The 25,848-nt window shown below is 40.6% G+C and overlaps 1 protein-coding gene across 1 annotated transcript in view; it reads left to right on the top strand.

Moving 5' to 3' along the window:
- LOC121390745 (cysteine-rich venom protein-like) overlaps window positions 1-25,848 on the top strand; it is a 99,731-nt gene that overhangs the window by 26,681 nt on the left and 47,202 nt on the right. Inside the window, exons 2-3 of the mRNA XM_041522648.1 lie at window positions 21,230-21,378; window positions 24,808-24,981. Coding sequence (XP_041378582.1) covers window positions 21,230-21,378; window positions 24,808-24,981 — 323 coding nt within the window. The remainder of the gene's footprint in view (window positions 1-21,229; window positions 21,379-24,807; window positions 24,982-25,848) is intronic.

Genomic DNA, 25,848 nt, shown 5'->3' with positions numbered 1-25,848 from the left:
ATAGCGGGTTTCCTCTAAGATAAATGGTCAGATGGAAGCGACTAGAATTAGATATGTGTTAATACTACAAACAAACTTAGAAGTGTTTCTATAATTTTTTCTATTTTCGTTATTCATATTGCTTATGTTACTTGTGAACAGAACATTCTTTCGTCTACATATATGAATAAATATGTTTTCCATGAAAATAACTAATGAAACAATTAAGTTATATATATATATATATAACATATAAATATAACTTAATTATTTCAGTTATTTCTTTTACGTCCATCTGGGTATGAAACAAAAAAATCTATTTTTTTTTGTTCATACCCCGATGAACGTAAAAGAAATAACGCACAAACATTAAATATATATATATATATATATATATATATATATATATATATATATATATATATATATATATATATATATATATATATATATATAGTAGTCGTTTTCGAGTTGAAAGACGCTATTTTATAGAGTGCTCAACCGTATGGGAGCCAGATATATCGTTAAAAAGTGTATGTATTTCTCTACATGACAGGCTTGTTTCGTGAGAGAGTTGAATTATTGCCCTCACTCATCAGATGTAGATTTAATTACACCGTCAACGGAAAGCTGATGACGTAATGGACTCTGTGACGTCGAGGTTACGCCACTATGCAGGTCTATAATAGGTGACGAGATATACTGCGCACACGAGCAGTTTTCAAAACGCAACACAGAAGAACGCAACAGCGCTAAGTCAGTACATTTGGACACTGAAGGATAGATTCACCCATACACCATTAAGTGGAAAATTTTATCCAAAACAAAATCATACTCTCCAGCGAGCAAAAGATGTAACCTCTGCCTGAAGGAAAAAAACTGTTCATAATGTATAAACCTGAAACCAGCACACTAAACTCCAAGAATGAACTCGTATCAGCATGTCGACACAGACGCAAATACCTTCTGTGCGCATACCACACATCACCTATTATAGACCTGCATAGTGACGTAACCTCGACGTCACAGAGTCCATTACGTCATCAGCTTTCCGTTGACGGTGTAATTAAATCTACATCTGATGAGTGAGAGCAATAATTCAACTCTCTCACGAAACAAGCCTGTCATGTAGAGAAAAACATACACTTTTTAACGATATATATATATATATATATATATATATATATATATATATATATATATATATATATATATATATATATATATATATATCGTTTATATATATATATGTTACAGTCAATGTGTAAAACCAGGCAATCTGTAGAATGCCTGAAAATTTCAGGCAATCTGTAAAGTAACTGATTCACTCAGGCAATCTATATATTGCCGAAATATTTCAGGCAATATACACATTGCTTGACTTTTCAAGGTAATTTCTAGACACATTTCCTGAAATGAAAGATCCACCATTCATTGACAGCAATTGTTGTAAAGGTAAACACACCTAGTGACAAAATGCCTGACGTCATACAGATTGCCTGGTTTTACACATTGACTGTAACACATATATATATTAGGAATAAAAATAATGTATTATGCTCGCCAGAGGCTCGCATAATACAATTTTTATTCCTAATATATGATATTGACGATACCGAAAAGCACTCTGGTAATAACAACCCCCCCCCCCCTCTCTCTCTCTCTCTCTCTCTCTCTCTCTCTCTCTCTCTCTCTCTCTCTCTCTCTCTCTCTCTCTCTCTCTCTCTCTCTCTATATATATATATATATATATATATATATATATATAGCTAGTTATCTGACTGTCGGATGCATACATGTACATAGGGGATTGGGCTCCCATTTTTGTAAGACAGGCTGGCCCGTATTAAATGAAAATGCCCGAATTCTAGATAACAAATTTTTTTTTTATTAACATTACTACCAAACAGCTATTTAGGGTTGCAAACGAATTCTACACATTTATACAAGGATCACAACTAAGATTGCGGGTAGAATGGTGGAAATACATGGTAAAAAGGCACATTATGCCCGAACATCTCTATTGTTTTTGACCGAATTTGAAGTTGTGCTCCAGTACTAGAAGGGATTTTAACCCCTCCTTACCTCCCCCACCCTACCCGTCTCGTATGCTTATCCTGCTTATATGTATGTAAGTCGCTCTCGGCTATTGTTCCGCACTATTGTCTATATTAATGTCTTCATTGCTATAATGCTGATAAGTTGCAAAACACAATAAACAACCTGAACTCGGAAAACCAAATAGCCGATGAATAATAAAGCAATGTGTTCTAGTGGTGTTGGTAACCCAAATAACCTCTTTTGTCAAACCGTCCATTTTACACTGTATTCATTCTCAGTTAATGTCGTGCACAGCTACCTGGCCTGTCTGTCCAAGACAGTGGGTTAGTGGTTAAATTGTTGGTGGTTAGTGAGAGAGAAGCGGGCGTAGTGGTCTTACACCTACCCACTGAGCCGTTAAAACCCGCACTGGATCGGAGTCGGTACTGGGAGGCGAACTCAGGCTCTATCAGTCTTATGTCCGGTGGCTTAACTACTACACCACCGAGGCCGGTTTAACGTTTCGAAGTTTATTTACCTCTTGATCAGCTGTGCAATTAATTGAGGGCACAAGGGGCCTATCGTTTCCGTTTGTTTTCGGTCAAGTAATTAATTTTCCATTTGTATAAATTGAGAAGTTGTTTTTGAACGATACCGATTTACAAACTTTAATGTTACGACCCACATCCAGGGGCGGGGCCAGGATTTTATAAAGGTGGGGGTTCCACAAAATTCTGAAAATGGTAAGTTTGAGTTTGTCGAAGGCAATTGAGCCGAATTACCTAAGGGAGGGAGATCTGGGTGGGGGTGGGGTGTGGGTGTGGTAGGGGGGGGGGTGTTCGGGGGGGGGGGGGTGGTATTACCCAGGAATATTTTATAACCAAGGATTCCCAGAAACGCGTTTTCAGGACCAATTAACGTTATATCATTTTAAAAAGTAAAACCCCCCTCCCAAAAAAACAAAAAACAACAAAACAAAAAAAAAAACCCAACCCCCCCCCCCCCCCCCACCTAACTATAAATGGTAATTCAAATTAGAATCCCTCTGCACACACCCCTACCCCCGGATCCGCCACTGATACCATGCCGTATCTGCGCCTGTTGATGCCGTATCACAAATGTCGTTGGTTCCACGTGAAGATGAATAAAGCAGGAAGAAATCCTAACAAGGTTTGTTGGGGACAGGCGATCAATTTACTTACGTGGCCTTGAGAGTTCTTAGACAAAACTTAGGGCAGGGCGGTACCCAGTGGTAAAACGCTTGCTTAATACGCGGTCGGTCTGGGATCGATCCACGTCGGTGGGCCCATTAGGCTATTTCTCTTTCCAGCCAGTGCACAATGACTGGTATATCAAAAGCCATGGTATGTGCTATCCTGTATGTGGGAAGGCATATATAAAAAGACCCCTCGTCACCAAGGGAAACATGTAGCGAGTTTCCTCTGAAAGACTGTTTGTCAAAATTATGATGATAATAAATCAATGTGCTCAAGTGGTGTCGTTAAACAGAACACACTTTTAACTGTAATTCGCATGCTTTTTTTTGCACGCCATGAGTCCTATCCCGAACTGTGTCCATACGTACTTACATTCACTATACTCAATGACTAGGACACCTGTCTGAAATGACCAAACTCGGTGATGTAGTGGTTAAACCGTCGGACTTAAACTGGTAGATACTGGGTTCGCCACCTGTTTACGGGCTCTCACCCAGAGCAAACTTTAATGATTCAGTCTAAAGGTAAAACTACTACACCGACTTCTTTCTACTATGCCGACTTCTTTCTACTACATGAGTGCGTCGTTAAATAAAACATTTCCTTCCTTCTTCCTACTACACCGACTTCTTCCTACTACACCGACGTCTTGCTACTACACCTTCTTGCTACTACACTGACGTCTTTCTACTACATGAGTGCTTCGTTAAATAAAACATTTCCTGCCTTCTTCCTACTACACCGACTTCTTTATTACTACACCGACTTCTTGCTACTACATGAGTGCGTCGTTAAATAAAACATTTCCTTCCTTCTTCCTACTACACCGACTTCTTCCTACTACACCGACTTCTTGCTACTACACTGACGTCTTGCTACTACACCGACTTCTTTCTACTACATGAGTGCGTCGTTAAATAAAACATTTCCTTCCTTCTTCCTACTACACCGACTTCTTTCTACTACACCGACTTCTTCCTACTACACCGACTTCTTCCTACTACACCGACTTCTTGCTACTACACCGACTTCTTCCTACTACACCGACTTCTTTCTACTACATGAGTGCGTCGTTAAATAAAACATTTCCTTCCTTCTTCCTACTACACCGACTTCTTCCTACTACACCGACTTCTTGCTACTACACTGACGTCTTGCTACTACACCGACTTCTTTCTACTACACCGACTTCTTGCTACTACACCGACTTCTTTCTACTACACCGACTTCTTCCTACTACACCGACTTCTTCCTACTACACCGACTTCTTGCTACTACACTGACGTCTTTCTACTACACCGACTTCTTTCTACTACATGAGTGCGTCGTTAAATAAAACATTTCCTTCCTTCTTCCTACTACACCGACTTCTTTCTACTACACCAACTTCTTCCTACTACACCGACTTCTTCCTACTACACCGACTTCTTGCTACTACACCGACTTCTTCCTACTACACCGACTTCTTTCTACTACATGAGTGCGTCGTTAAATAAAACATTTCCTTCCTTCTTCCTACTACACCGACTTCTTCCTACTACACCGACTTCTTGCTACTACACTGACGTCTTGCTACTACACCGACTTCTTTCTACTACACCAACTTCTTGCTACTACACCGACTTCTTTCTACTACACCGACTTCTTCCTACTACACCGACTTCTTCCTACTACACCGACTTCTTGCTACTACACTGACGTCTTTCTACTACACCGACTTCTTTCTACTACATGAGTGCGTCGTTAAATAAAACATTTCCTTCCTTCTTCCTACTACACCGACTTCTTCCTACTACACCGACTTCTTGCTACTACACTGACGTCTTTCTACTACATGAGTGCTTCGTTAAATAAAACATTTCCTGCCTTCTTCCTACTACACCGACTTCTTTATTACTACACCGACTTCTTGCTACTACATGAGTGCGTCGTTAAATAAAACATTTCCTTCCTTCTTCCTACTACACCGACTTCTTCCTACTACACCGACTTCTTGCTACTACACCGACGTCTTGCTACTACATGAGTGCATCGTTAAATAAAACATTTCCTTCCTTCTTCCTACTACACCGACTTCTTGCTACTACACCGACGTCTTTCTACTACACCGATGTCTTGCTACTACACCGACTTCTTTCTACTACATGAGTGCGTCGTTAAATAAAACATTTCCTTCCTTCTTCCTACTACACCGACTTCTTCCTACTACACCGACTTCTTGCTACTACACCGACGTCTTGCTACTACATGAGTGCATCGTTAAATAAAACATTTCCTTCCTTCTTCCTACTACACCGACTTCTTTCTACTACACCGACTTCTTCCTACTACACCGACTTCTTCCTACTACACCGACTTCTTGCTACTACACCGACGTCTTTCTACTACATGAGTGCGTCGTTAAATAAAACATTTCCTTCCTTCTTTCTACTACACTGACTTCTTTCTACTACACCGACTTCTTTCTACTGCACCGACGTCTTCCTACTACACCGACGTCTTTCTACTACATGAGTGCATCGTTAAATAAAACATTTCCTTCCTTCTTTCTACTACACCAACTTCTTTCTACTACACTGACTTCTTTCTACTACACTGACTTCTTGCTACTACACCGACTTCTTTCTACTACACCGACTTCTTCCTACTACACCGACTTCTTGCTACTACACCGACGTCTTTCTACTACATGAGTGCGTCGTTAAATAAAACATTTCCTTCCTTCTTTCTACTACACCGACTTCTTTCTACTACACCAACTTCTTCCTACTACACCGACTTCTTCCTACTACACCGACTTCTTGCTACTACACCGACTTCTTCCTACTACACCGACTTCTTTCTACTACATGAGTGCGTCGTTAAATAAAACATTTCCTTCCTTCTTTCTACTACACTGACTTCTTTCTACTACACTGACTTCTTCCTACTACACCGACTTCTTTCTACTACACCAACTTCTTGCTACTACACCGACTTCTTGCTACTACATGAGTGCGTCGTTAAATAAAACATTTCCTTCCTTCTTCCTACTACACCGACTTCTTGCTACTACACCGACTTCTTGCTACTACACCGATGTCTTGCTACTACACTGACGTCTTGCTACTACACTGACGTCTTCCTACTACACTGACGTCTTCCTACTACATGAGTGCGTCGTTAAATAAAACATTTCCTTCCTTCTTCCTACTACACCGACTTCTTGCTACTACACCGACGTCTTTCTACTACACCGATGTCTTGCTACTACACCGACTTCTTGCTACTACACCGACTTCTTGCTACTACACCGACTTCTTGCTACTACACCGACTTCTTTCTACTACATGAGTGCGTCGTTAAATAAAACATTTCCTTCCTTCTTCCTACTACACCGACTTCTTTCTACTACACCGACTTCTTGCTACTACACCGACTTCTTTCTACTACACCGACTTCTTGCTACTACGTTAAATAAAACTTTTCCTACACCTTCTTCTACTACACCGACTTCTTGCTGACGTCTTCCTACTACACTGACTTCTTGCTACTACATGAGTGCGTCGTTAAATAAAACATTTCCTTCCTTCTTCCTACTACACCGACTTCTTTCTACTACACCGACTTCTTCCTACTACACCGACTTCTTGCTACTACACCGACGTCTTTCTACTACATGAGTGCGTCGTTAAATAAAACATTTCCTTCCTTCTTTCTACTACACCGACTTCTTTCTACTACACCGACTTCTTTCTACTACACCGACTTCTTCCTACTACACCGACTTCTTGCTACTACATGAGTGCGTCGTTAAATAAAACATTTCCTTCCTTCTTCCTACTACACCGACTTCTTTCTACTACACCAACTTCTTTCTACTACACCGACTTCTTCCTACTACACCGACTTCTTGCTACTACACCGACTTCTTGCTACTACACCGACTTCTTCTTCTACTACTACACCGACTTCTTGCTACTACACCGACGTCTTTCTACTACATGAGTGCGTCGTTAAATAAAACCGACTTCCTTCTTTCTACTACACCGACTTCTTTCTACTACACCAACTTCTTCCTACTACACCGACTTCTTGCTACTACACCGACTTCTTGCTACTACACCGACTTCTTCCTACTACACCGACTTCTTCCTACTACACCGACTTCTTTCTACTACATGAGTGCGTCGTTAAATAAAACATTTCCTTCCTTCTTCCTACTACACCGACTTCTTTCTACTACACCGACTTCTTTCTACTACACCGACTTCCTACTCTACTACTACATGACCGACTTCTTTTCTACTACACCGACTTCTTTCTACTACACCGACTTCTTGCTACTACACCGACTTCTTCCTACTACAATAAAACATTTCCTTCCTTCTTTCTACTACACCGACTTCTTTCTACTACACCAACTTCTTCCTACTACACCGACTTCTTCCTACTACACCGACTTCTTGCTACTACACAGACTTCTTCCTACTACACCGACTTCTTCCTACTACACCGACTTCTTTCTACTACATGAGTGCGTCGTTAAATAAAACATTTCCTTCCTTCTTTCTACTACACTGACTTCTTTCTACTACACTGACTTCTTCCTACTACACCGACTTCTTTCTACTACACCAACTTCTTGCTACTACACCGACTTCTTGCTACTACATGAGTGCGTCGTTAAATAAAACATTTCCTTCCTTCTTCCTACTACACCGACTTCTTGCTACTACACCGACTTCTTGCTACTACACTGACGTCTTGCTACTACACTGACGTCTTCCTACTACACTGACGTCTTCCTACTACACTGACGTCTTCCTACTACATGAGTGCGTCGTTAAATAAAACATTTCCTTCCTTCTTCCTACTACACCGACTTCTTGCTACTACACCGACGTCTTTCTACTACACCGACGTCTTGCTACTACACCGACTTCTTGCTACTACACCGACGTCTTGCTACTACACCGACTTCTTGCTACTACACCGACTTCTTTCTACTACATGAGTGCGTCGTTAAATAAAACATTTCCTTCCTTCTTTCTACTACACCAACTTCTTTCTACTACTACTGACCGACTTCTTTCTACTACACTGACTTCTTCTTGCTACTACACGTCGACTTCCTTCTTCCTACTACACCGACTTCTTTCTACTACACCGACTTACACCGACTTCTCCTACTACACCGACTTCTTTCTACTACATGAGTGCGTCGTTAAATAAAACATTTCCTTCCTTCTTTCTACTACACCAACTTCTTTCTACTACACTGACTTCTTTCTACTACACTGACTTCTTGCTACTACACCGACTTCTTTCTACTACACCGACTTCTTCCTACTACACCGACGTCTTCCTACTACACCGACTTCTTTCTACTACATGAGTGCGTCGTTAAATAAAACATTTCCTTCCTTCTTTCTACTACACCGACTTCTTTCTACTACACCGACTTCTTCCTACTACACCGACTTCTTCCTACTACACCGACTTCTTGCTACTACACCGACTTCTTGCTACTACATGAGTGCGTCGTTAAATAAAACATTTCCTTCCTTCTTCCTACTACACCGACTTCTTTCTACTACACCGACTTCTTGCTACTACACCGACTTCTTTCTACTACACCGACTTCTTCCTACTACACCGACTTCTTGCTACTACATGAGTGCGTCGTTAAATAAAACATTTCCTTCCTTCTTCCTACTACACCGACTTCTTTCTACTACATAAAACATTTCTTTCCTACTTTCTACTACACCGACTTCTTTCTACTACACCGACTTCTTTCTACTACACCGAGTGCGTCGTTAAATAAAACATTTCCTTCCTTCTTTCTACTACACCGACTTCTTCCTACTACACCGACTTCTTGCTACTACACCGACTTCTTCCTACTACACCGACTTCTTTCTACTACATGAGTGCGTCGTTAAATAAAACATTTCCTTCCTTCTTCCTACTACACCGACTTCTTTCTACTACACCGACGTCTTGCTACTACACTGACGTCTTGCTACTACACTGACGTCTTCCTACTACACTGACGTCTTGCTACTACATGAGTGCGTCGTTAAATAAAACATTTCCTTCCTTCTTCCTACTACACCGACTTCTTTCTACTACACCGACGTCTTGCTACTCTCTTCTACTACACCGACGACCGACGTCTTGCTACTACACCGTTAAATAAAACATTTCCTTCCTACTACACCGACTTCTTGCTACTACACCGACGTCTTGCTACTACACCGACTTCTTGCTACTACACTACTACACCGACTTCTTGCTACTACTACTACACCTTCCTTCTTCCTACTACACCGACTTCTTTCTACTACACCGACTTCTTTCTACTACACCGACTTCTTCCTACTACACCGACTTCTTGCTACTACATGAGTGCGTCGTTAAATAAAACATTTCCTTCCTTCTTCCTACTACACCGACTTCTTTCTACTACACCGACTTCTTTCTACTACACCGACTTCTTCCTACTACACCGACTTCTTGCTACTACATGAGTGCGTCGTTAAATAAAACATTTCCTTCCTTCTTCCTACTACACCGACTTCTTTCTACTACACCGACTTCTTTCTACTACACCGTCTTCTACTTTCCTTCCTTCTTCCTACTACACCGACTACTACACTGACTTCTTCCTACTACACCGACTTCTTGCTACTACATGAGTGCGTCGTTAAATAAAACATTTCCTTCCTTCTTCCTACTACACCGACTTCTTTCTACTACACCGACTTCTTTCTACTACACCGACTTCTTCCTACTACACCGACTTCTTGCTACTACATGAGTGCGTCGTTACTACACCGACTTCTTTCTACTACACCGACTTCTTTCTACTACTACTACACCGACTTCTTCCTACTACACCGACTTCTTTCTACTACACCGACTTCTTCCTACTACACCGACTTCTTTCTACTACACCGACTTCTTTCTACTACACCGACTTCTTCCTACTACACCGACTTCTTGCTACTACATGAGTGCGTCGTTAAATAAAACATTTCCTTCCTTCTTCCTACTACACCGACTTCTTTCTACTACACCGACGTCTTGCTACTACTCCGACTTCTTTCTACTACACCGACTTCTTTCTACTACACCGACTTCTTCCTACTACACCGACTTCTTTCTACTACACCGACGTCTTGCTACTACACTGACGTCTTGCTACTACACCGACTTCTCTTGCTACTACTTAAATAAACTTACACCGACTTCTTGCTACTACACCGACTTCTTTCTACTACACCGACGTCTTCCTACTACACCGACGTCTTGCTACTACATGAGTGCGTCGTTAAATAAAACATTTCCTTCCTTCTTGCTACTACACCGACTTCTTTCTACTACACCGACGTCTTGCTACTACTCCGACTTCTTTCTACTACACCGACTTCTTCCTACTACACCGACGACTACTCATGAGTGCTACTTCCTTCTTGCTACTACACCGACTTCTTTCTACTACACCGACTTCTACTACTACTTCTCTACTACTACACCGACGTCTTCCTACTACACTGACGTCTTGCTACTACATGAGTGCGTCGTTAAATAAAACATTTCCTTCTTCTTCTACACGACTTCTACTACACCGACTTCTTGCTACTACACCGACTACGACACTGACTTCTTCCTACTACACCGACTTCTTGCGTCTACTTCACTGACTTCTTGCTACTACACTGACGACTTCTTCCTACTACACCGACTTCTTGCTACTACACCGACTTCTTCCTACTACACCGACTTCTTGCTACTACACCGACTTCTTCCTACTACACCGACTTCTTTCTACTACACCGACTTCTTTCTACTACACCGACTTCTTCCTACTACACCGACTTCTTTCTACTACATGAGTGCGTCGTTAAATAAAACATTTCCTTCCTTCTTCCTACTACACCGACTTCTTTCTACTACACCGACGTCTTGCTACTACTCCGACTTCTTTCTACTACACCGACTTCTTCCTACTACACCGACTTCTTTCTACTACACCGACGTCTTGCTACTACACTGACGTCTTGCTACTACACTGACGTCTTCCTACTACACCGACTTCTTGCTACTACATGAGTGCGTCGTTAAATAAAACATTTCCTTCCTTCTTCCTACTACACCGACTTCTTTCTACTACACCAACTTCTTTCTACTACACCGACTTCTTCCTACTACACCGACTTCTTCCTACTACACCGACGTCTTGCTACTACACTGACTTCTTGCTACTACACCGACTTCTTCCTACTACACCGACTTCTTGCTACTACATGAGTGCGTCGTTAAATAAAACATTTCCTTCCTTCTTCCTACTACACCGACTTCTTTCTACTACACCGACTTCTTTCTACTACACCGACTTCTTTCTACTACACCGACTTCTTTCTACTACACCGACTTCTTTCTACTACACCGACTTCTTCCTACTACACCGACTTCTTCCTACTACACCGACGTCTTGCTACTACACCGACTTCTTTCTACTACACCGACGTCTTGCTACTACTCCGACTTCTTTCTACTACACCGACTTCTTCCTACTACACCGACGTCTTGCTACTACACCGAAGTCTTTTTAACTGGGGCGGGTTAAAGCGCTCGCTTGATGCGCGGTCGGTGTGGGATCGATCCAGTTTTGGTTTCACTTTAAAAGGCAAGAGTTTTTTTTGTAACAAGCACTTTTACTAAGAAGAGAGAGTGAGAGAGAGAGAGAGAGAGAGAGAGAGAGAGAGAGAGAGAGAGAGAGAGAGAGAGAGAGAGAGAGAGAGAGAGAGAGAGAGAGAGTGTGTGAGAACGACACAGTGAGATTGAGAGACACACATACAGAGAGAGAGACAGAGAGAGTGAATGTGAGAGTTTTGTGTGTGTGTGTGTGTGTGTGAGAGAGAGAGAGAGAGAGAGAGAGAGAGAGAGAGAGAGAGAGAGAGAGAGAGAGAGAGAGAGAGAGAGAGAGAGAGAGAGAGAGACAGACAGAGCCAGAGAGAGAGAGACAGACAGAGTGAATGTGAGAGTTTTGTGTGTGTGTGTGTGTGTGAGAGAGAGAGAGACAGAGAGAGAGAGAGAGAGGGGGGGGGGGGGGAGACAGGCAGACAGACAAACAGGGTGGAGCGAGGATTCAGAGAAGTAAATCTGTGTAATGACCATGTAGGTGGCCACTGAAGAATGAACTCAGTGTGTGTTGGTGTTGGTCCCCGCTGTTCGTGAAATCCCCGCTGGATCCGCCATCTGTGACTGACTTCTCGCTCACTCGGTGAGCATGTGCACGGCTGGGAACTACATACGATTGTCTACCAAGGCTACACCTAGAGTGACGAGACGGGAAATCGAGACGGCACAATGTAAAACGACAAAAGGGAGTGCACGAGAATATGAGCGGTAATGAGGAATTTGGATTCCAGGACACAATGTTACCAGGAAGCGAAAGTCACAGATGACTCCTGCAGTTCCATACATGGCGAAAACAGATAAAGATTTTTCTTTACCTTTTTCTTTTGCTAAGTCACTCCAAAGGTCAGAAATCTGCGCCGACATGTGTTTCTAGTTCATATTTCATATTATGAATAATTGGCTTTAGTAAAATATTATCTTGCGGGTGGTGATTAATTCTGGAAATACAAGGCCGTAGCTAGATTTTTTGCAGCGGGCGGCAATAAATTCTTGGAACGAACGAACATGATGGAAAGCGCAAGACACTAATGGGGCATGCCCACTCCACCCCAATCAACGAGATGTGACGCAACCCACCTCGGTGATGTAGTGCTTAAGACATATTGGACTTATGGCTGGTAGGTACTGGGTTCGCATCCCGGTGCCGGATCCTACCCAGAGCGAGTTTAACGACTCAGTGGGTAGGTGTAAGACCACTACACCGACTTCTCTCTCACTAACCACTACTAACTGACTGCTAACCCACAGTCCTGGACAGACAGTCCAGATAGCTGAGGTTTGTATCCAGGACAGCGTGCTTCAACCTTAATTGTATATAAAAACGAAAATAAGTTGAACTGAAAATGAAATGAGTCAGCTGGACTGGCCTCGGTTGTGTCGTGGTTAAGCCATCGGACATAAGGTTGGTAGGTACAGTGTTCGCAACCCGGTACCGGCTCCCACCCAGAGTGAGGTTTAACGACACACTGGGGAGGTGCAAGACCACGACACCCTCTTCTCCCACACTGACCACTAACAACTAACCACTAACCCACTGGTAGGTACAGGGTCCGCAGCCCGGTACCGGCTCCCATCCAAAGCGAGTTTTAACGACACAGTGGGTAGGTGTAAGACCACTACACCTTCCTCTCTCTCACTAACCACTAACAACTAACTACTGATTCACTGTCCTGGACAGACAGACCAGATAGGTGATGTGTGTGCCCATGACAGCGTGCTTGAACCTTAATTGGCTATAAGGACGGAAATAGGCATTAATGAAATAGAATGCAAATGTTTTACACTGGCTGTTAAATACTTGTACCTATGCAATATGATGATAATTTGTAAAGAAACTTAATTTTTAAATTTACGCTTACATGATTTTTAAAAAGCCCCTCCACAATTGGTGTAACAAAGGCCGTGGTATAATATATCCTGTCTGTGGGATGGTGCATATAACAGATCATTTGCTGCTAATCGAAAAGAGTAGCCCACGAAGGGCGACAGCGGGTTTCCTCCCTCAATATCTGTGTGGTCCTTGACCATATGTCCGACGCCATATAACCGTAAATAAAATGTGTTGAGTGCGTCGTTAAATAAAGCATTTCCTTTCTTCAATTTCCCCCTCAGCCAGTGCACCACGAGTGGTACATCAAAGGCAGTGGTATGTGCTATCCTGTCTATGGGATGATGCATATAAAAGATCCCTTGATGCTAATCAAAAAGAGTAGACCATAAATTGGCGACAGTGGGTTTCCTCCCTCAATATCTCTACGGTCCTTTACCATATAACCGTAAATAAAATGTGTTGAGTGCGTCGTTAAATAAACCATTCCCTTTCTTCCTTTCTTCAAAATTTTTCATGCAATTTGGTCTGGTTTTAAAGCTTAATAATTTACTTGTACCTAATGTATTCATTGTAAAAAACCCCAGCCAATTCAGCGATTCTCTTTTGACGCAGAGACTATGCTTATTAATTATCTTCCGTTAGTCTTGTCCAGGTGGGTGAACTTTACATTAGCCGTTACACAAGAAAACGTGTATCGCCCCAGGGGAGTTAACTCGACATGTCATTAAATGTAGAACACGAGAAGAAAGAAAGAAAGAAAAACCTTTCCCGCTATTGAATTACGGTGATGTAGTGCTTTAATCTACTATTGTATTTATTTTGCTAAAAATATACAGTTTATAGGAATACGAAAGGTATGTACGTATTATATGAAGACTATATTTATGTTCACAGGCGGGGCATGGCACTATATATAAACACATAGAAGATTTTTGTTCTGGCCAAATTGGCGTAAGTTATAACAAATCGGTTACTACATTTTCATACGACATACCGGACGTTTATTGATACCAAGTTTCACACGATTTTAGCGGTCTCTCCTAACACCCCTACCCCCAAACCCTTTCCTGTTCTGGACGGAGGAGCCGGCACAAGTCGACGCTTGCGTCCATGACAGGCGTCCGATACAACAGCTTGTTCTGAATGTGCACGTTAAGCCCTATGACCTGACCGGACCGATTTTGAAAATTATTCAGTATATCCGAAATGAAAGTACACATAATAACCCCCCCCCCCCCCCCCAAAAAAAAAAAAGAAAAAGAAAAAAAAAAGAACAGAAAAAAAAAGACCCCCCCCCCCCAAAAAAAAAAAAAACCTAACAAAATAAAATAAAATAAAAAGACAACATAAGAACAAAATAATAATGATAATAATAATAATAATAATAATAATAAATAGTCCTCCCCCTCCAAAAAAAAAAAAAATAATAATAAAAAAAATAAAAAAAAATAATAAAAATAAAAAAAACAGAAAAAAGGAAGACAAAATTATCACCTATGTGGTTCAATCCAGTGTGTCTTCTGAACTGATGCTATAAGCTGATATGCTTTGAGCTATGTTTACTAGCACGTATAACAGGTTTTGATGCGATCCGTAACAAAAAATCGCTCCAGTACATTTACACTGTAGGCCTAGTTTTTGCTGGCGTCTGTGTTCCGTGCGATATACGGAATGCACATGCCGTCCGGTTATTTCCCACCCATCCATGTAGCGGATCGCGTACGTTTCTGCATGATACTTGATGTGCGAACAACCGGACTCCGTGCTGTCGTAGTTCAGCCATCGGACTTGAGGCTGGTAGGTACAGAGTTCGCGATTCGGTACCGATTCCCACCGATTCCCACCCAGAACGAGTTTTAACGACTACTACACCCTCTTTTGTCTCAGTGGGGAGCGCTGGAGTAAAACCTCAAATTTAAGCAAACCTGACCGAGATATTCGTGGAAAATGTACTAACCCGAAACCTTTGTATCATGTATTTCCATCATTCTACCCTCAAAATGAGTTGTAATCCATGTAAAAATACGCAGTGATTCGTTTAATGCTAATATGAATAAATGTTGTTATCCAGATTCGGGCATTTTCGCTTAATTCGAGCAAAAACCAGCCTGCCCCCCCCCCCCCCCCCCCCCCCGCACGTACACAATTGGGAGCTCGTACGCCTATGTTCGAAAAAATGGCTGACTATGGGTTTTTAGTCATGTGTCGACAACGATTTTATTTGTGAAAAAACTGTATTTGTGGACCGGATTTACAGACTGTTTATGTCTTACACCCATGTAACTACATACATTTACAATGCTTAAACACCTATTTATGTCTCACACACATGTAACTACATACATTTACAATGCTTAAACACCTGTTTATGTCTCACACACATGTAACTACATACATTTACAATGCTTAAACACCTATTTATGTCTCACACACATGTAACTACATACATTTACAATGCTTAAACACCTATTTATGTCTTACACCCATGTAACTACATACATTTACAATGCTTAAACACCTGTTTATGTCTGACACCCATGTAACTACATACATTTACAATGCTTAAACACCTGTTTATGTCTCACACCCATGTAACTTCATACATTTACAATGCTTAAACTCCTGTTTATGTCTCACACCCACATGTAACTACATACATTTACAATGCTTAAACACCTGTTTATGTCTCACCCACATGTAACTACATACATTTACAATGCTTAAACACCTGTTTATGTCACACCCATGTAACTTCATACATTTACAATGCTTAAACACCTGAATATGTCTCACACCCACATGTAACTACATACATTTACAATGCTTAAACACCTGTTTATGTCTCACCCACATGTAACTACATACATTTACAATGCTTTAACACCAGTTTATGTCTCACCCACACATGTAACTACACATATTTACAATGCTTAAACACCTGTTTGTGTCACACACACATGTAACTACACACATTTACAATGCTTAAACACCTGTTTATGTCTCACACGCGTGTAACTACACACATTTACAATGCTTAAACACCTGTTTATGTCTCACACGAGTGTAACTACACATTTACAATGCTTAAACACCTGTTTATGTCTCACACGCGTGTAACTACACACATTTACAATGCTTAAACATCTGTTTATGTCTCACACACGTGTAACTACACACATTTACAATGCTTAAACACCTGTTTATGTCTCACACGCGTGTAACTACACACATTTACAATGCTTAAACACCTGTTTATGTCTCACACGCGTGTAACTACACACATTTACAATGCTTAAACACCTGTTTATGTCTCACACCCATGTAACTACAGAACAGTTAAAATGCTTAAACACCTGTTTATGTCTCACACACATGTAACTACATACATTTACAATGCTTAATCACCTGTTTATGTCTCACACGTGTGTAACTGCAGAACAGTTACAATGCTTAAACACCTGTTTATGTCTCACATACATGTAACTACACACATTTACAATGCTTAAACACCTGTTTATGTCTCACACCCATGTAACTACATACATTTACAATGCTTAAACACCTGTTTATGTCTCACACACATGTAACTACAGAACAGTTAAAATGCTTAAACACCTGTTTATGTCTCACACACATGTAACTACATACATTTACAATGCTTAATCACCTGTTTATGTCTCACACGTGTGTAACTACAGAACAGTTACAATGCTTAAACACCTGTTTATGTCTCACACGTGTGTAACTACAGAACAGTTACAATGCTTAAACACCTGTTTATGTTACACACATGTAACTACACACATTTACAATGTTTAAACACCTGTTTTGTCTCACACACGTGTAAATACATCCATTTACAATGCTTAAACACCTGTTTATGTCTCACACACGTGTAACTACATACATTTGCAATGCTTAAACACCTGTTTATGTCTCACACACGTGTAACTACATCCATTTACTATGCTTAAACACCTGTTTATGTCTCACGTGTAACTACATCCATTTACTATGCTTAAACACCTGTTTATGTCTCACACGTGTATCTACATACATTTACAATGCTTAAACACCTGTTTATGACTTACACACGTGTAACTTCATCCATTTACTATGCTTAAACACCTGTTTATGTCTCACACGTGTGTAACTACACACATTTACAATGCTTAAACACCTGTTTATGTCTCACACGTGTGTAACTACAGAACAGTTACAATGCTTAAACACCTGTTTGTGTCTTACACATGTAACTACACACATTTACAATGCTTAAACACCTGTTTATGTCTCACACACATGTAACTACACACATTTACAATGTTTAAACACCTGTTTATGTCTCACACACGTGTAAGTACACACATTTACAATGTTTAAACACATGTTTATGTCTCACACACGTGTAACTACATCCATTTACTATGCTTAAACACCTGTTTATGTCTCACACACGTGTAACTACATCCATTTACTATGCTTAAACACCTGTTTATGTCTCACACACATGTAACTACATCCATTTACAATGCTTAAACACCTGTTTATGTCTCACACACATGTAACTACATCCATTTACTATGCTTAAACACATGTTTATGTCTCACACACATGTAACTACATCCATTTACAATGCTTAAACACCTGTTTATATCTCACACACATGTAACTACATACATTTACTATGCTTAAACACCTGTTTATGTTTCACACGTGTGTAACTACAGAACAGTTACAATGCTTAAACACCTGTTTATATCTCACGCACATTAACTATATACATTTACAATGCTTAAACACCTGTTTATGTCTTACGCGCGTGTAACTACACACATTTACAATGTTTAAACACATGTTTATGTCTCACACACGTGTAAATACATCCATTTACAATGCTTAAACACCTGTTTATGTCTCACACACGTGTAACTACATACATTTGCAATGCTTAAACACCTGTTTATGTCTCACACACGTGTAACTACATCCATTTACTATGCTTAAACACCTGTTTATGTCTCACACGTGTAACTACATCCATTTACTATGCTTAAACACCTGTTTATGTCTCACACGTGTAACTACATACATTTACAATGCTTAAACACCTGTTTATGACTTACACACGTATAACTTCATCCATTTACTATGCTTAAACACCTGTTTATGTCTCACACGTGTGTAACTACACACATTTACAATGCTTAAACACCTGTTTATGTCTCACACGTGTGTAACTACAGAAGTTACAATGCTTAAACACCTGTTTATGTCTCACCCATGTAACTACACACATTTACAATGTTTAAACACCTGTTTATGTCTCACACACGTGTAACTACACACATTTACAATGTTTAAACACATGTTTATGTCTCACACACGTGTAACTACATCCATTTACTATGCTTAAACACCTGTTTATGTCTCACACACATGTAACTACATCCATTTACAATGCTTAAACACCTGTTTATGTCTCACACACATGTAACTACATCCATTTACTATGCTTAAACACATGTTTATGTCTCACACACATGTAACTACATCCATTTACAATGCTTAAACACCTGTTTATATCTCACACACATGTAACTACATACATTTACTATGCTTAAACACCTGTTTATGTTTCACACGTGTGTAACTACAGAACAGTTACAATGCTTAAACACCTGTTTATATCTCACGCACATTAACTATATACATTTACAATGCTTAAACACCTGTTTATGTCTTACGCGCGTGTAACTACATACATTTACAATGCTTAAACACCTGCGTTTAAGAAAAACAGGCTTCGTAACTTTAGGCCAATGTGTATATCGTAAAAGATCGTATTCATTAGATTTTCTTTTCTTTTCTTTTACCTCTTTATTTCCATTCAGCTTATTGCAACTTTTTTGTTTTATTTAACGACACCACTAGAGCACATTGATTTATTCATAATCGGCTATTGGATATCAAAGATTTGGTAATTTTGACGCAGTCTTAGAAATGAAACCGGCTACATTTTCCATTAGTAGCAAGTGGTATTTTATATGCACCATCCCACAGACAGCATAGCACATACCACGGCCTTTGATATACCAGTCGTGGTGCACTGGCTGTAACGAGCAATTGCTCAATGGAACTACCAACGGGGATCGATCCTAGACCGAATGCGCATCAGGCGGGCACTTTACCACTGGGCTACATCCCACCCATCAGCTTATTGCATCACATCTACTGTAAAAATATTTGTGGTGGTATGGTAGTTAAGCCACTGGACATAAGGCTGGTAGGTACTGGGTTCGTCTCCTGGCATTGGCTGCTACCCAGAGCGAGTTTCACAACTCAGTGGGTAGGTGTGAAGCCGACTTCTCTGTCGCATATGGCGTTTTTAACTATGTAGTTAAACAAATCTCTTTTTATTCCTAATCGTGTCCGTTGACAAGTATCAATCGCAGGACGTACCGCACCGCAGATATTAGCTGGCTTGTTGAACACTTGTCATTTCGTGGTGATCTGCCGGTGGCAGTCCTCGTGGGAGCGGCAATATCTCGGTGTTAGTGTACTCTTAAAGGAGATTACTGTGGGCAGATCCGATGTGCTTTCAGTGTGGTCTTAGAATATCCAGTGCGGAAATGAGCTTTTAATTGACTGTATTCTAACACCATGTCAAATTGCTGTCAGAGAGAGAGAGAGAGAGAGAGAGAGAGAGAGAGAGAGAGAGAGAGAGAGAGAGAGAGAGAGAGAGAGAGAGAGAGAGAGAGAGAGAGAGAGAGAGAGTGGGGGGGGAGAGAGAAAGGAGGGGGGATACATAGATGGAGAGAGAGGGGAGAGAGAGAGACAGAGAGAGAGAGAGAGAGAGAGAGAGAGAGAGAGAGAGAGAGAGAGAGAGAGAGAGAGAGAGAGAGAGAGAGAGAGAGAGAGAGAGGGAGAGAGAGAGAGAGAGAAGAAGAACACATAGAATGGAGAGAGAGAGAGAGAGAGAGAGAGAAGAGAGAGAGAGAGAGAGGGGAGAGAGAAAGGAGGGGGATACATAGGTATGATTGAGAGAGGGGGAGAGAGAGAGACAGAAGAGAGAGAGAGAGAGAGAGAGAGAGAGAGAGAGAGAGAGAGAGAGAGAGAGGGAGAGAGAGAGAGGAAGGTCACATTGGAGAGAGAGAGAGAGAGAGAGAGAGAGAGAGAGAGAGAGAGAGAGAGAGAGAGAGAGAGAGAGAGAGAGAGACAGAGAGCGTAGAAACTCGATGCTGCCACACAGGTTACTTCTACCATGATTATATCCTCCCTCTCTCTCTTTCTCTCTCTCTCTCTCTCTCTCTCTCTCTCTCTCTCTCTCTCTCTCTCTCTCACACACACACACACACACACACACACACACACACACACACACACACACACACACACACACGTGAAGAAATATTTCTCCTCTAAATGTCACATTAAATGTTCAAGGTTTTGTGTCTGTCGTCTCTTGCAGAACAACGTGACACATTCCGGGTACAGCTTAGGCAAGGTGGCATCGGATTCAAAGACCCGTCGGTGGGGAGTCGAAACGTGGACCTGCCCCTGGCCACGGTCATGCAGTCCCTGGAAAGAGAACCATCGATACAGGGTGTAATGGAGGAGGTGAGCTCAAAATAAAACACAATTAATATTCTTTGCATTTTTGTAAATTCCATCTGATAACGTGTAATATTATGCCAGCGTGAGACTGCCAACTGCCAGCAAAGAACTGGCCAATATTCTGCTGTCACGATTTCTACGACTGTCCAATTGCTAGTCCGAGTGCTCTTACTAATCGATTCTCGTCGTATAACCCATTAGTTGTTATTTCGAGCGCACCCGTCGTAAGTTGGGGAAATTACAACGCAACCATCGAGCTAACCAACTTCGTCGTGACAGTTGACAGTCTTCACCTAGCATACATCGTTACAAATGTAATGTTACGATTCGTTTATTTCACTTCAATTTTATTTCCATGATCGTATTCAAAATAAGGTTCAAGCACGCCTACCTGGGGGACGCACACTTCAGGCTATATGGGCTGTCTGCCCAGGACAGTGGTTAATGGCTAGTTATTAGTAGTTATTGGAGGGTGACCCTCTAAATCAAAGAAAGGGTCATTCTCCCAAAGATGTGATATTTCACCCACGCATCTGTGAAATTTAGAAGTGTTGCAAAATGTTTTTAATTTTCAAAATATTCTTGGACCCATTGTTAGTATTACCAGTCCAAACCAGTAAAAAAAGAGAGAGAAAAACATGAAATCCCCCAAATCCATTTTCATATGTGCGGTCAACGCAACAACTGGAAAATCATGACAGTGGAAATTAAACACGAACTACGCAAATCAAGAACACAAGGACACTTTCAGTACAAGTCAGTGCTCCACAACTGGTGTAACAAAGGCCGTGGTATGTACTATCCTGTCTGTGGGATGGTGCATATAAAAGATCCATTGCTGCTAATCGAAAAGAGTAGCCCATAAAGTGGCGACAGCGGGTTTCCACTCTCAAAATATGTGTGGTCCTTAACCATATGTCTGACGCCATATAGTCGTAAATACGAGTGCGTCGTTAAATAAAACATTTCCTTCCTTTCAATACCAATCATCTCTACTTAATGATGTGTTGAGCAAGTTAACATTGTCATTTGAAATTATATTTGTTTAATCCCCATTTCCATTGGTATATCAAAGGCCGTGATATGTGCTATCCTGTCTATGCGGTAGAGCATATAAAATATGCTACTAATTAAGAAAAAATAATGTAGCGGGTTTTATCTCTAACACTAAGTCAAAATTACCAAATGTTTGACATCTAATAGGCGATGATTAATAATCAATGTACTCCAGTAGTAACTAGTGTAGTTAAACAAAATAAACTTTAATCGCCATTTTGAATGAACATCAAATTTCAGTCGTCACAGAGTTAACGGTGGCTTTGTTGACATTTCTATTTGATACAGTTTGTTTTAATTAGCATAAAGGTTGCTTGCGGTGTTGACACACACTAGCTATGCTGCACTTATTCAGAATTACTCGACTTGTTGAGTGCAAGATGAAAATTGCTATGCTAATATTCATGAAGATGCCTTCCAGTATCTTTTGTCGCATATGATGATTGTTTCTTTGTTTGTTTTTGTTTAACGACACCGCTAGAGCACATTGATTTATTAATCATCGGCTATTGGATGTCAAGCATGTGGTCATGACACCGTCATACAGAGGAAACCCGCTAGGAAGGAAGGAAATGTTTTATTTCACGACGCACTCAACACATTTTATTTACGGTTATATGGCGTCGGACATATGGTTAAGGACCACACAGATATTGAGGGAGTTAAAACCCGCTGTCGCCACTTCATGGGCTACTCTTTTCGATTAGTAGCAAGGGATCTTTTATATGCACCATCCCACAGACAGGGTAGCACATATAACGGTCTTTGATATACCAGTCGTGGTGCGCTGACTGGAACTAGAAATAGCCCAATGGGCCCACCGACGGGGATCGATCCCAAACCGACCGCGCATCAAGCGAGCGCTTTACCACTGGGCTACGTCCCGCCCCCGTATATGACGAGGCCGGTCAAACGATCTATGAAAATGATACCCAAGAGTTGTCGGTCCGTTGACCGTACTCATTCATTTTCCATTTGGAAAAGTAAACAAAACAACATTTACGTGGTTCAATGGAAATGGCAAGTAGGAGTTTTTAACTACAGGATATACTCCATAACACCAGCACGCGAACAATGGGGAAAAAAAAGTTGTTTAATGACTTTTTTTTCTCTTATTTTATATCCATGATGTTTGGTTCATTACGTTCACTTTTTGGAATGTTTGGATCAGTAATCATGTTAAATTGGGGTGAAAATAAAACATTGATCATGAAACAACTGTAGGCCCCCCCTATTGTCACCTTATTACCGAGAGTGTGGTCCATATAGCTCAGCGGCGAAGCAGAATAATCGTTCACTTCTTTCAGGAAAGCATGGAATTTGGCACAGGTGTTCTAAGGCACAGTCAGGTCAATTTAAGAACGGGTCACAGAACAAAACCTAACACGTGGTGGCCGCCATTTTGAATATACAATGTGTATAATGTAGAGCTGTGAAATGTGATAAACCACCGATGGGCAGTCGTTTTAATATGATTACGTGGAATTTCACAACTTTGGGAGAATAACCCGAAACCGTCCTTTTTAATGGTAGTTTAATTTCATTTCGTTTCAATTTATTTTCCGGCTAGTTTTTAAACACTACGGCGTATTTTTCACTATTAAAGTGACAGACCCTAGTTTTTAAACACTTCGGCGTATGTTTCGTTAGTAAAGCCGCCTTTGATAATTGATATCAAACATTACTTGCATTTCATTGTTTAGATAATCCATATCCGTACAACTGAAGTGTTTATAGTCATCCTGGTGTTTGTAATGCCAAGAAATGCATTTTTGTTTAATTCTAAAAACGCACGTGCGTCTGACAAGTAACGGTTGTGTATTTTTAAGAGAGGATGTTCCCCCGTTTCAACATCATGGACTCTTGTTTCACCCTATTTCATGTTTATTCAGATCCAGTGTGTTGTTTCTTGTTCCAGCCAGTACTCCACGACTGGTATATCAAAGGCCGTGGTATGTACTATCCTGTCTGTGAGATGGTGCATGTAAAAGATCCATTGTTGCTAATCGAAGTGGCGACAGCGGGTTTCCTCTCACAATATCTGTATAGTCCTTAACCATATGTCTGACGCCATATAACCGTAAATAAAATGTGTTGAGTGCGTCGTTAAATAAAACATTTATTTCCTTCCTTATAGATTAACCAAACGTCCTGTCGTGTTTGCACGGGTTCAAACTATGCACTGCGCCTTTAATCTTGGTAATTAGTAATATGTATGAAATACTCTCGTGAACGTTAAATATCTTTTATCTCATCTGAAAAGCTTATCTAACTAACTTTCGTTTTTAAGATACATGGTATGTAACGGCCAATTAAGAAGTTAAAACAGAACTTATTTCACGTCGTTTGTAGCACGGTACCTAATTTGTATTTCAGAAAAGCACGTGCACGCCAGAATATCAGGAAATACCGGGACACACCATGTGCCTTGGCAGTCATCCGGGCATTGAGGCACGAGGCGTTGACAAGGCAACAGCTGACGTCATAGAAAAACTACATAACGACTTCAGAGCGTCCGTGAAACCACCAGCTGCAGACATGGTTTCCATGGTAACATTCTTATTTATTGTCTACCTACCCCATGCTATTCAATAGCTTCACCTGTTATATTAAAGGTCGTGGTATGTGATGTCCTGTGTGAGATTGTGCATACCAAAGATATCTTGCTATTAATGAAAATTTTGCCAGTTTTCTCGAAGACGGCTTGTCAAAAATTACCAAAATGTTTGACATCTTTGTGCAGAAATGTTATTCACGGAATACGGTTTGATCATTCAGATAAGAACCAAACACACTTTAACCGTATAGGTACTTCGCACGTACAATAATTTGAGCCACATTGCTGTAAAATACCTATAGTAAACTCAACGGTGCTTTCTTTGAATGTCAATTTTATATCCAGCAAAAGACCAATTCTCTTAACATCTCTAAACAGTTTTGAACCAATTAATCTTCAGTTGATATTAAATGGTTGTCACGGGGATCTATAATACCCGTAACTGAATAAAACACGATTATCCAAATATCTCTTCTAACTGTATATCTATTAGATCTCTCTGTATCGGGCAGTCTAATACCCGAGTGGCTCGGCTCTATGTATATCAGAGATAAGATCTTATATATATATATATATATATATATATATATATATATATATATATATATAGCACGTTTAGTTCACTAGAAAACACAACAAAACACAATACTCTTTGGAATCTGTATTAACACTACGCTGACAAATGTTCTTGCCGCAGTAGTTAATTAGCAACAACAATATAATAACAACCCAGAGCTAAACACTTAATTAGTTAATCTCTAGGTGTCTAGTTTACACAATATTCTAATCACTTCACCGTGACACAACACCCACACGTGTTATAATTGAGAAACGCTGCCAGGGGAACTTAATTAATAAAG

This window comes from Gigantopelta aegis, chromosome 15 (assembly GCF_016097555.1).
Source record: "Gigantopelta aegis isolate Gae_Host chromosome 15, Gae_host_genome, whole genome shotgun sequence".
Lineage (NCBI taxonomy): Eukaryota > Metazoa > Mollusca > Gastropoda > Neomphalida > Peltospiridae > Gigantopelta > Gigantopelta aegis.
Note: the sequence above shows the minus strand (reverse complement) of the source record. Positions and strands in the feature narration are given on the sequence as shown.